Source organism: Pezoporus occidentalis, unplaced genomic scaffold (assembly GCF_034315485.1).
Source record: "Pezoporus occidentalis ecotype Australia unplaced genomic scaffold, CSIRO_AGI_Poc_V1 ctg45, whole genome shotgun sequence".
Lineage (NCBI taxonomy): Eukaryota > Metazoa > Chordata > Aves > Psittaciformes > Psittacidae > Pezoporus > Pezoporus occidentalis.
This window is the reverse complement of record NW_026915780.1, coordinates 6,442,643-6,455,287: the sequence shown is the minus strand read 5'-3', so window position 1 is coordinate 6,455,287 and position 12,645 is coordinate 6,442,643. Positions and strand designations below refer to the sequence as shown.

At 43.8% G+C, this 12,645-nt stretch overlaps 1 protein-coding gene across 1 annotated transcript in view; it reads left to right on the top strand.

Moving 5' to 3' along the window:
* The window catches only part of GRK5 (G protein-coupled receptor kinase 5), a 163,784-nt gene that overhangs the window by 109,397 nt on the left and 41,742 nt on the right, over positions 1 to 12,645 (top strand). Inside the window, exon 4 of the mRNA XM_062635313.1 lies at positions 4,268 to 4,345. Within this exon, the coding sequence (XP_062491297.1) occupies positions 4,268 to 4,345 (78 nt within the window). The remainder of the gene's footprint in view (positions 1 to 4,267; positions 4,346 to 12,645) is intronic.

Here is a 12,645-nt window from a genome sequence, read left to right as displayed (position 1 = left end):
GGGCTGGGGGGTGAGAGGCACAATCTCAGGTGGACTTTTCAGCTGAACGCATCACTAGACATTGCACTTATCGGGGGTAGAAGGATGAAGAAGCATCCATTTAATGCCATTTGTAAAAACCCTGTCTTGCTGTTAGGGAGATTTTGTTTGGTTAAGTCCTTTACATGGTATATAAACCATCTGTGTATGTGTGTCTTGAAGCTGTTCAAGGCTTTTTCCATCAGAAATGCCAGTTTGTTGATATCAACAAACTCATTAACTCAAAACATGTTTTTAAACAGTCAAAAGGGCTCTTTCTGCCCTGCGTTTAAATATGAAAAATGTGGTTTCAAGTTCACTTTTCGTTTAGAAATGTGAGTTATTATGAATACCAGCTGTTTGCATTTTGCTTTCCAATCTTCAGTCTCAGATTTTAAGTCTCCAGCAGAAGCAAGTGCAAGGGCAATGGCTGGAGCACAGAGCAGCAAGAGGGCAGAACCTGGAGTCCCAAGGAAGGAGTAGGCAGGAGCTGAAGCAGAGAGAGATGCTGTGAATAACAGAGCTGAGAAAGTGGAGGTGTAAAATTGGGGACAAAACACCAGAAGCCTCCTGGAGATGCTCAGAACCTGACTCCACTGCACTGATTTATGCCAAGAAGCCCAAAATGTATTGGTGGGAGTGTCTGTTCCCATCTCCACCTCCTGGTAGGTAGAAGGGACCGACTCCTGTTGGCATGCCATGCTCCCACAGGCAACCAGCACCTGCCTGCTGTGCGAAAGAGTCCTCCCGGATCTGCAGAGAGATCCCTCTGGCTCTGTTTTTCAGTTTTCACATGTTTTTAGGCCACAGTTTCAGGAGCTCAAAGAGTATTAAGAGGAAAATCAAGCACTAGATAAAACGATGTGTCAGAGCGAAGGTTGCTGGTACAAGCCACCGCTGTGTCCCCGTGCCATTTCCCTAGTGATGCTCTCCATTGGTCACAGGCAACCTCCAACATCCAGACCTCTTCCTGAGCCATCCCTGAGCCTGCAACCAACCACAAGACTAGATCTTGCTCCTTTTCCCAGTGGAAGTGTGTTTTCCATCCAGTCTCACTCAGCCCATCCCAAGGGTGGCTACTCCAAAGCGAAGGATGCTTCGCACCCCTGTGCCCCCATTCATCCAGGGTTGCTTCTAGGGAGCAGTGGCAGGAGCCACTGAAGTAACTACTACCTCTGAAACAGCAGCCAAAAGGAAAGTTAGCAACAAACAGCAGCCAGCCCACATCCTCTTGCCATTTGGACTGAAGGATCCGTGCCTGCCCACAGAAGGAGCCTTCCCTGCAGCTCGTCCCATGCAGTCAGGGTGATCGTAAATCCTCCCCTCATTTATGAGCTATGAATAGGGCCCTGTCTGACCTAACTAGGGCATGGAGAAGCTATTAGACTTCAGAGCAGGAGCTTTGAAACACATGCCTGGATTCATCAAAGGAATAATGGAAAATATTTTGTTCCACATGGATTTTAAGTAACGATGTTATTTCTAGCAATTAGGGATTTGCAAACTGTAGCCATGCTTTTGGGTATTGTGGAAGAAGGGGATGTATCTTGTGATTTAAGCACAAGACTGAGATTTGAGGACCTTGGTATGCTTCCCAGGCATGTGTGAGAGTGAGCATGGGGAAGTCACTCTGCCTGTCGACATGGGCAATTCTTCCTGTAATAACAGCCCATGGCTGAAGAAGTACCAGAATCTATTGCTGAATAGCTCAAACGTGGCACTGAAGGGAGAAATAATAATGAACTCGGAGACAAAATGAAATTGGCTTCTAGTACTTGAGCTACAGTAAAACCCGCACTGTTCACAGTTGGAGCTTATGGTTCTTTCTCACATCCCCGCTTGTCTGTCACTTCCTACCTTCACCACCACAGTGTTGCATTTTCTGAGAATGTCAGATGCAAGTATAAATCAGCTTTTCTTTTCTTCTTTCCCAGCTATCTTGAGACAGAGTTAGGTACTCTGTATACGTGTGCGTGTGTGTGTGCATTTAGGTCTGCATAAGTTTGGATCCCATCAGGAATTGCATTTCAAAACACTGATCCAATTCCTGCTAAGCTTCTGTCTTGTGGTCTCTCCAATTTGCTTCCTGATGTGAGATTGGGATGGGATGTATATATAATAGGGTGTCTGTGGCGAAAAAGACATGCCGTTTTTTGACATCCCCCTGGCGCACTTCAAGTGGCAGATGATGACTTTGAATCAAGTTTTAGTTACAAGGGAGCCAATATGTTGCTAGGATCCAGAATCTAAAAGCAAATGAAGGAGAGAAAAATGGTCATTAATGACTAAACTGTAAGTAGCATTGAATGGAGGACTCGGATCTCCTAGATGCTTCCATGATGAGGCAGTGCCAAGAAGTTCTCCTTTCTTTGCAGGCTTCTGCACAGACAGTTACATTTAAGTACATTCCTTTTCTTTTATTGAAATATATTATCTCTGGTTTATTTTCTATGAAAAACACCTAGTTTTCCTGTGAGCCCAACCCTAAACTGTAAGGTCCGAATAAGATGCAGCTTTCACCTTTAATGAAATTGGTCCCTCTGTTACTATTGCCATTGCTTTATTCACCTAGCAAGGAATCATGGAGAAAAATGCTGTTAAGATGCTGTAAATATTTGAGAGTGTCTGTGCTTTAGGAGCTGAAATGGCCCATACTCAGATACCATCTAAAAGGACAGAAAATTGGATGAAAGATTTTTTTAATCCCTTGTATTAGGTTTTATGAGAATGAAATCAGTTCACCCCCAAAATGGGCACTAAAAGAGAAGTACCGCACTTGTAGATTTTAGCTTTTGGGCGTATTTTTCAGCAGCAGCACAGGTTTCTCTGTTATTTGCAGTCACTGTCATTTCCCAAACCAAATCAGATCTTACTTCTAGATTGTTCAAGCAACCTGCTCTGTATGTGTGTAATACATAGCTTCAGACTTAAGCTGCAATAGCTCCGTGAGTACTGGCCAGATAGATGGGTAATAGCCTTATTACCACATTGTGGTTTTCATGGCATTCTTGGGTCTGTTTAGCTAAGGTATCCATTACAGCCTGCCTTTGGATTTATTGCATCAAGCTTGGAGCAGGACATACATCTTCCAGTAGGCAATAGTTCTGATATTTGTTCTTCCTAGTGTTTGCCAGTTCAGTCTGATTTACCTTCTTTTTATTTTAACTTCCTCCTCATTTATCATCACAGACAACTTGTATTGGGCCAGGTTACTTAATTGGTTTGGCAGGGGGTTCTGGGAGCTTTCTTTTAATGCAGTCATGAAAGCTGATAGGCAGTCCTCATCTGGGGGTTTTTTATTGGTTCCTAAGGCTTCATATCCTGAGCAGTGCCAAGTGGGAACGTCTCTAAGAACTTGTCGCTGTCATTTAGCCACTGGGGTCCCATGCGGCATGTGTGTTTCCTTTGAATGCCTGCCATGGATCCAGAACTTCAACTGAAGTGATTAATGCCCTCATGGTGCACGAGTAATGCTTCTTTTGTTTCTTATGTAAACGTTGTCCTGAAGCTCATTAAAAGTCAGTTATGCTACAGTACATAGAATAGTCAGAATTTGAAATGTAGGTAAAGTTTGTGTAGGGGAATGTGATGCTCTCTTTTGTAGTGCACCAGGGAAGTAAAAGAGAATTTTGCCTATAATGTCTGTTCTTCTAAATGGAGCCTCTTGTTCTACCTTGGTCTCAAGAAATCGGCCTTCTGGAGGGACTGAGTCAAGGATCATTAAAAGTGATGGGCAAGTCTCTCTGCTTTGCACAAGTATTGTTAGATGAAGGGGAAGACTTAAATAGCAAGAACACACTCAACTAGGAAGACAATCTACTGAAGGGGTTCACCTGGTGCTTCAAATGCTACATCTGTGGCAAGAATTAACAATCACTTGCTTTCTCTTCTACTCAGAGAAATAATTTTACCTTCTGTGTTCGCCTTCCCTGTGAGCAAACCCAAGTAAAGTTGCCATCTCTTGTCACGGACTGCTTTCTGAAAGCTGGCTTGGCAAGTCTATAAGATATAAATGAATTAAATTACATTGGTGATATCGTCTCAGAAAATGCATCACTAGGGTTTGGTCAAAATATAGTGGAAAGTTTTAATAGGGTGGTGTGGACGGGTTTTACTTCCATCAGAAAATGGTATTTATCCTTCTGATTTTTCAGACGGAGCATTCCGTTAAGGCCACATCCAAAATGAAGTTATAATGGTGAAATACGAGAGCAAATATTGACTTTCTTTTTTGTTATATCTGTTCCAGGCAGAGTATGAAATTGCTCCAGATGAAAAGCTGGGAGAGAAAGGAAAGGAAATCATGATGAAATACCTCACCCCAGAGGTAAGGGGCAGCCAAAGTGGCATTACTGAAGGAATGCTGCAAGGCACACCTTTGCTAAACAAGGTTGTTATAGGCTTTGTAAGCCAGACTTCTAAAATTTATGGTGGCAATCTCCAGTGAATAAACCTACAAGTCTTATACAAACAGTCAGAGAAAAAAAACACTGTAATCCGATCCAGAAATTGACTTCTAAGGATGAACTTGAGTTTACCAGGGGTGTAAGTCATCTCTGGATGAACAGGGGCTTCTCTGGTCTCTTCTGGGTGAGCAAAGCTCTACATCTATGGTGTAATCATAGAGCCATGGAATGGTTTGTGTTGGAAGGGACCTCAAAGCTCATCCAGTTCCAACCCCTGCCACGGGCAGGGACACCTTCCACTAGAGCAGCTTGCTCCAAGCCCCTGTGTCCAACCTGGCCTTGAACACTGCCAGGGATGGGGCAGCCACAGCTTCTCTGGGCACCCTGTGCCAGCGCCTCAGCACCCTCACAGGGAAGAGCTTCTGCCTAAGAGCTCATCTCAGTCTCCCCTCTGGCAGGTTAAAGCCATGTCCTCAGCTGCTATCACAGATGCCACAATTATTTCCTATCCAGCTCCAAGGAGGTGGTGACATCTCTTACACTGCTGTGTAGAAAACATCTGCAAAAAAACACTCTTTGGTAGCAGACACTGTATATTGGTACAAAAATTACCACTCCTCCTCCATCACCGTTTGCCCCAGGGTAGCCAGGGACATGCAAGGCTGACAGCATGGTTAGGAGCTGAGAGGTGCTATCACCCATTCTTGTTTCCACTGGGCTGTGGGACAGAGAGGAGCCTATGGCAGCAGTTGTGTCCACGTGGCGGCACTCCAAAAGGAACTACAAATCTGCTGTGGGAATTTTAGGCAGGCTGCACTGGGACTAACCCTTTTTGTGGGGGGTTATGATCATTTGCTGACTGTGTTTAACCTTTGCAACAAAAGCCGTTGCCAGTAAGCAATAAGCGTCCCAACTTCAAATGACAAGAACAATCCTAGGATTCTTCTCTAAGTTGCTTTCATAAGAGTAATCAAGAAGTGCAATTGCTGTTTCAACTGTTTTACAAGAGAAATACATTTGACCTTCAGGAGAATTAGCTGCATTTTTGGCAGATGTCTTTCTCGCGGGTTTAAATGGTACAATATGTTTTGGAGGTGCAGACCACTGTTTTTCCAGTCAGTCATTTTCCTACAATAAATTTCAATGCATACTTTCACTTATCTCAGGCTGCATTTGGGGATCTGGTTTTGTTTACTGAGCCTGGCTAGTTTCATGTGCAGCCATCAAGCGCTGCCAGTGTGAGTTCCTGCTGCCCATTCATTAGGGGCATGAAGTTCCACTGCTTTTTAAATCCACTGAAATGACCATTTGTCATTTCTGTCAACAGAGGAATGAGGGGCAAATACTGAGGGAAAACATTTCCCACTGCTCCAGTTCCCATCTGTAAAAGGAGAAAGCGTTTTGCTGATATCAGAGCTAGTGAAGTAAGAGAAGATCAGTACTGCTTCTTTTCAGCTGGTCTTGGTGCAGGGTTCCATATACCATATCCCTTCACTGCTGTCCCATGGTCCTCCTGCCATCTGTAGTGCAGCAGAAGTACATGGAATAGAATGTGCAGTGAAGAACAATTTTTCTTCATCAAGAAATAATGGTGGCGTTACAGAAAGGGAAACCACTAGGACTCCAGAGCTGGAGTTTCCATCTGCTGCCATGCTCTGGATTTCATATTTGATCAGTGTACCTGGTTTTACTGTGTGCAGCTCTGGGGCTCCCAACATGAAAGGGACATAGACCTGCTTGAGAAAATCCAGTGGAGGGCCATGGAGATGCTGCGAGGGCTGGAGCAGCTCTGCTCTGGAGCCAGGCTGAGAGAGCTGGGTTGGGTCAGCCTGGAGAAGAGAAGGCTCCTGAAGGCTAGACCTGAGAGCAGCTCCAGTGCCTGAAGGGGCTGCAGGAAACCTGGAGAGGGGCTTGGGACAAGGGCCTGTAGGGACAGGCCAAGGGGAATGGCTTTAACCTGCCAGAGGGGAGACTGAGATGAGCTCTTAGGCAGAAGCTCTTCCCTGTGAGGGTGCTGAGGCGCTGGCACAGGGTGCCCAGAGAAGCTGTGGCTGCCCCATCCCTGGCAGTGTTCAAGGCCAGGTTGGACACAGCAAGCTGCTCTAGTGGAAGATGTCCCTGCTTGTTGCAAGGGCTGGAACTGGATGAGCTTTAGAGTTCTTTCCAACACAAACCAGTCTAGGACTCTACATTTTCTAAGTATGTAAAAAGGGACAGGATATTTACATTCTGTTCAGAAACTTTTCTAGTATTTGCAAGTTATTGACATCTTTGGGCAGAAGGGAACACAAAGATAGGCTTCTCCCCTTCCTGCACATTTTTTTCTTAATGGAAAACTTCTGCTTCTTCCCAGAGGGACATTTAAGCCCTTTGTAGCAGAAAATACAAAGAAAACTAGAGGTGAAGTTGACTGCGCCACAAGGAATGGGTTGAATACTGGATTTTCTAACAGGTCTCCCACACAACAAATACTTAAAAAACTAGAGCAAGGCCTGGATTAATTTAATTTCCTTTTACATACCTACCTAAGGTACTGGGGTTAGGAGTTCAGGTGGCCTCCTGTCCTTTCTTGACAAGGAAGAGAAACAAGAATTTCCAAAGGGCACATTTTAAGCCATTAGAATTCAGTGATTCAAAGCCAAGTTAGATGCTTGCAGTCAAAAGGGGTGAATCTGGATCCAAGTGTCCTAATGGACAGCAAAGAAACCTTTTCATTAGGAGATGCATTTCCCCATTTAGTTATCAGTCTCTTGATGAATTACTCCTGATTCCAAAGTCTTCTCCTTTCAGAGGAATGCGCCTTCTAAGTAGGTGTGTCTGTGCTTCAAAGAACCTGATTGTCTTCATATAAAAATAGTGTGACATGCAGTTTGACTGATAGAATAAAATTATAGGTTTAGTTCTTGGACAGATAATTCAGTCTCAGAATGTGAGGAGTATTTTTCACAGAGTGCAGGATCAGAAGCAAAATGAAAGCAAAAAGTAGACTTTGTGCTCTTTAATATTTATACATAATTTTTCGTTCTTGCTTAGAGTTTTAAATGTCATGCATATTTAACATAGAATGTGTCACTATATCATCCTTCTAACGTGCTTTCATTTGCATAGGGAACATGCACTTTATTGAATAAAACATATACTACTTGCATAGCAGAAAGGAGAACACTTTCCCAGATGAATAGACATCACGCCAGTACTTAGAGTCTGGTGTGACTCAGGCAGCCACTGTCTGCAAGGTGGTGCTCCACTGTTCCTTAAGTAGACATACCTGTGGGAGCAGTGAAGTGCCACGTGGAGAGCTCTGCATGAGAAGAGTCAGCATCAGTCCTGCAGCCACTACACAAGCACTTAGTTGAGGGGATTGCACTTGTCCAAGTAATCTCAATTCAGGCTCTTCACAGCTTTAACACCCTGAGCAGCCCCTACATGCTCGCTGGGGAAGTTGAGAAGCGGTCTGGCAGACTTTTGTTGTGGTTGACAGCAGAGGTGGCATGAGTGGGTCAGGCTTCCACCATCTCCCTGGCCTACAGGCAACAGCAATGACAGATCTGGAATGTGTCCCAGCACATAGAAAGGAAACAGATGGGTTAAGCCTCTTGAAGAAGTGGCATGTAGGAACAACCTCCCTAGGGATGCGGTAGAGTCCTCATCACTGGAGGTTTTAAAGATGTTATTGGATGAGGTGCCGGATAATATCATCTAGGCTCCCTTTCCCATGAAAGGTTGGACCAGATGATCTTTAAAGGTCCCTCCCAGCTGTCCTATGGGTCTATGTACTCAGGTCCTCACCTAGGAAGACACTATTATTCCCTCTCTCTTGCCCAAAGTTTGTTGAAGCATTCATACCCAACAGGCCATTCTAAATTATTTTATAGAAGGAAAATGTAAGGAATACATGTAATTTTCACACTGAGGATACAAAATACAAGCATTTTCATGGTTTCCTTAGCAGCTTCACTTTGGATGATGAGCAAAAGAGTGAAAACCCTTGGAAGAGGTGTCCTGTAGCTGAAGACCCCCCCCATCTTTGAAACACACTCTGAGTAATTATTATCCTACTTCTCTGAGGAGTTCCAACTGTGAGCTGACTGCACCTCAGGGGCTGTGTAGGGATAAGCACTGGTGAGAGGGCCTTCTCCATTAGGAGGAAGAGACCCAATGAGGCAATGAGTACTGTGATCTGAAGGAAACTCCACCTGCCAGCTGCTTTTGCTTAACAGGAGCATCACAATAGTTGCCACACTGACAAGGTCAATATTTCTTGACTCAAGTCTTGCTTCTTCAAGAGAGGCTTTAACAGTTTCCATGAAAAAGGCACTTAAAGCCGCCTTCTTGACTTAATAAGCCTGTCAGGGCAAAAGTCCAACCCACAGGAAGTCTAAAATTTCTGAGGTTGTGAAATATGATGGTAAAACTGCTAAAATGAATTGGTCACAAATATTTCTTTCCTGGCTTTTCCTAATCTCAACAGTTGAGTGGGAACGTTTCAGGTTTAGGTTCCAGTTCTGTCTGTAAAGGGAAAAGCTCTCAGTGCTTCATTGACCAGTTGAGTTAAACTGAACCCAGCCTGGCTTCATTGCATGGCTGCTTCATGTACCTGGAAGAGCAGAGATATATGTTTGCCTTTGTACTGCTTTTAAATCAGAGTTTTGCATTTCCATGCAGCATTTTTGCCTTACTGCCTGACAGCTGCCGTGCATTATTCTAGTAAATCACTAGCCCACTATTTTCTTTTTCAGTGTAAATCACCTTGAGACACTTCAAGAGACACTACATAAAACTAAATTGATTTGAAATGGCTCTTAAGACAGTCTCCATATGCCATTATAGTTTATATTTCGACTCAGTAGGGTACTAAAAATACTACTGAATAGGATGTCTAATGTGTATTGTTATCCCCATTAATATACTTCACAGAATATGAAGCACAGCAACAGCATTAGTTTTCTTATCTGAGTTCCTGTTCAGTCTCCTTTCCTCTAGGAAATGCACAGAATAAAGGCCACGTTTGCAATTTCTTTCTGTGCTGCAAGAGGTTAGCTGGACACAGCAATAACGTCCTCACTCCAGTCCAAGGCTAGCAATGGGTATTTTGCTAAGTGAAAACATGTCTTTGTTTTTATGAACAATTATAGGATAAGGAAGGGAGGGGATAGTCCTGTGAAAGGGACACTGGCTGATCAGCAGGGTCTGGCCTCCACTTGTCTGTGGCTGAAATGTGCTCTTCTCTCATATCAGTTCTTTTTGGAGAAGAAAACATCTATGTAATACGGGTGAGATGAAATGAAAATGATATATGAGCCCTTGTGATGGACAAAGCCAGGCAGCTGAGCGGAGGCTCCTGTTCACGAACACCCTCTCAGCTCTGTGCATTCTTAAAGAGCAGTTTTCTTTTTGCACACCCCTGCTTTAATCTTGACGCCGAGGATCTTTGCCTTTGGTTGCTCTCTCTTTGAGATTTCTTTCCCCCTTCCTATTTTCACCACCAAAATAGATGCAAACTTCAGCACTCATGTCGCTAAGTGAGTCATCTTTGCTGATCACTAAAACCTTCCATATTCCATAAGGAAAGTTTCATGTATCACTTCTTAATGATTCTGGCTGAATCCTGCATTCAAGTGCTGAGACCTCTTCCTCTAACTGTTTACTAAATGCCTTCTAGGGAACATGTTATAATTAGGTTTTGGAACGGCCAAAATAAAAGCTGAATGTCACTGTAAGGGAAGCTCTGAAAGAGAAACATTAAGCTTCTGTAAAGCAATCTGCGGAGTTTAATACAAGACAGAGGCTTTGTGTTTTGGAAGGTGAGCCTGCAGGGACTGTTTTCTGCATTGCTACTTTCTCCTACAAATTCAGCTTCTGTCACTTATATCCAGCGAGTCATCTCCATCCCCTTTTAGCTTATTATCTTACTGATAAAAGGCCAACACAATATCACTTTTCACTGGCTATAGGGGATGGTCCCTCAAGGCTTGGTCCAAGACTTATCTCCACAGCTAGTTTTCAGATTTTTCTAAACACTATGCATTTAATTAATGACCCAGTTGAAGTAAGCAATGAATGAGGTGCCTGTGTGAATACAGTGTGTTACATGGATGCAGGATGGGCTAGAATTATTTACTTGCTCAGAGTGTTATTCACTGTGTCCTTTGGGTTGCTATTAGGAGGCTTTTCAGGATGCTAAATACTTAAATAGAAATCCTGGCTTTACTTTAGCTGAGGAGAGTTTTGCCATTTAATTAACTGCCCTGGGACTTTACCCTTTGGCTCAATGGATTTCTCATCTCCTCTTTCTATTGACTTCACTACTCTACAGGCACCATTTTAGCCAGAGATGATAGCATTACTTAGGCCTCTGCTTTGCAGCTAGCATAATTGATACATAATCCAGTCTCCAGAGAAATCAATACATAATTCTTGTTGTTCCAGAGACACCACGATCAATATCTCTGCTGATCACTATGTCTTAGTCCAGGAAAGTACCTTCTCAGCATACTTGCTGCATAAGCTCATCTTTCCGAAGTTCAATTCTGGGAACATAACAAAGCAGCAGAATGGCAACCCTGTTACTCAAATTGATGCTTTCTAATCAGAATTTATTTTAACAAACATTCTTCCATCACTGGGACCAGGCTGTAATATAGTGTGGCAGAGGAATCCGAAATATCACAGCGTTGCCTTGATTAGGAGTCCCTTTGCTGTGGTCTCGAGCTAAACGGCATTTTCTCACGGTTTGCTCCAGTCCTGTTTCCTCATCCTTTCCCCAGTGTTTACAATACAAATGTTAGTTAACTAAACACTTACTGAGGATTCCTGTCTCTTGCAATGGTGCCAAACTACATGGGAGCCTATGGAAACAACGCGGAGTCTGCTCTGTCCTGGTGATGCTGTCCTAGCATAGGTCCTTGGGCAATCCCGTGTCCTGGCCTTTAGACTTAAGGAGGGCTGCGTTTGCAGTGCATTTGCTCAGACTGGTCGAAGGTTTGGGCTGGTGTCATTAACAACACTGGTTTAATGCTAAGCAGTGCTATTAGTTGAAGCTCTGTTTTGGAGAGGTTACACTCCCAAGTTCACATGCTTCTTAACTGTTTGTCATTTGTGGTTGGGAAAATCACTGGGATGCCTTGGTCAGCGGGCAAAAGCCGTCTAACTTTCCTGTGTTTGCTGGAATTACTCTCACTTGACCCTTTGGAAGCTTGCTGCAGCTAATTGATGTCAACCACACATGTAAACCTGGCTCACATCTGCCTTCTGAGGCAGGGCAGGCCCCCCAGGCTGCTCTGACTCTTCTCTGAGCCTAGCCTGGCACCCAAAAGGGCTGAGGACACTGTGCAAATAAAGAGCCGTCTGCTCAGGATTATCTGAGTACAGGAAGGATGTACTTGTCTGCCCTCAGCTAATGAATATGCTCGTTATAGTTTCCTTCTCTTGTTTTCAGGGGTCATCTTTTGCCTATCTCCTCTGCATACCCCTCATTACTTATACTCAGTTCATATGGATTATGCAATGGCCAGGAAAGTTAATTCTAAACCTTTAAGGTTCATTCAGCTTCCCCAGAAACAGTCTTTTCTGCCTGGAAAAGTTTGCCCGCATGGGAAAAAAAGGAATTGGCCTTTTCCAGATGTGTGAAACACTGGCTTGCAGAACATCCAGAAATCTGCAGGAGATGCCTTTTGTGCATTTGAACAGAATGACATTAAAACAGACATCTGGTGAGTCCAGCCTTTTGCACTCCCAACACATGTATTGCAGCCTTGGTCGTCTAAACACAAGGAGGTATCTGGATAGGAGACGTGAGGTGCCTCTTTCTGCCCACTGACTACAGGGAGCTTAGGGAGACTTTGAGTGTCTTGCGTTTTAGATGATTAAAATGCAACAAGATTAATTTCACACGAGGTATAATGTAGAATACATTAAATTACATTGCATGGCACATCCACACAGGTTTCTGTGTAGTGGTATGGGAGCCCTTTGAACAGACCTCCACAGCCTTTCTTTCCACCCACTGGGACTTGCAGCCACTTCCCTGCTTGGTTCAGCTTGGGAATTGTGAAGCTAAAAGTGTAATGAGTCAACAAATGTCTCTGTGAGCTCAGGATTCATTGTGTTAAACTCAGACGCAGTAACAGGCAACTGTGTGCTTGAGCCCAACAAAGAAGAGAATGAAAAGGCACATGATGAAAATGGAAGTTAAATTTAACTTCTTTCTCATCTATTTCCC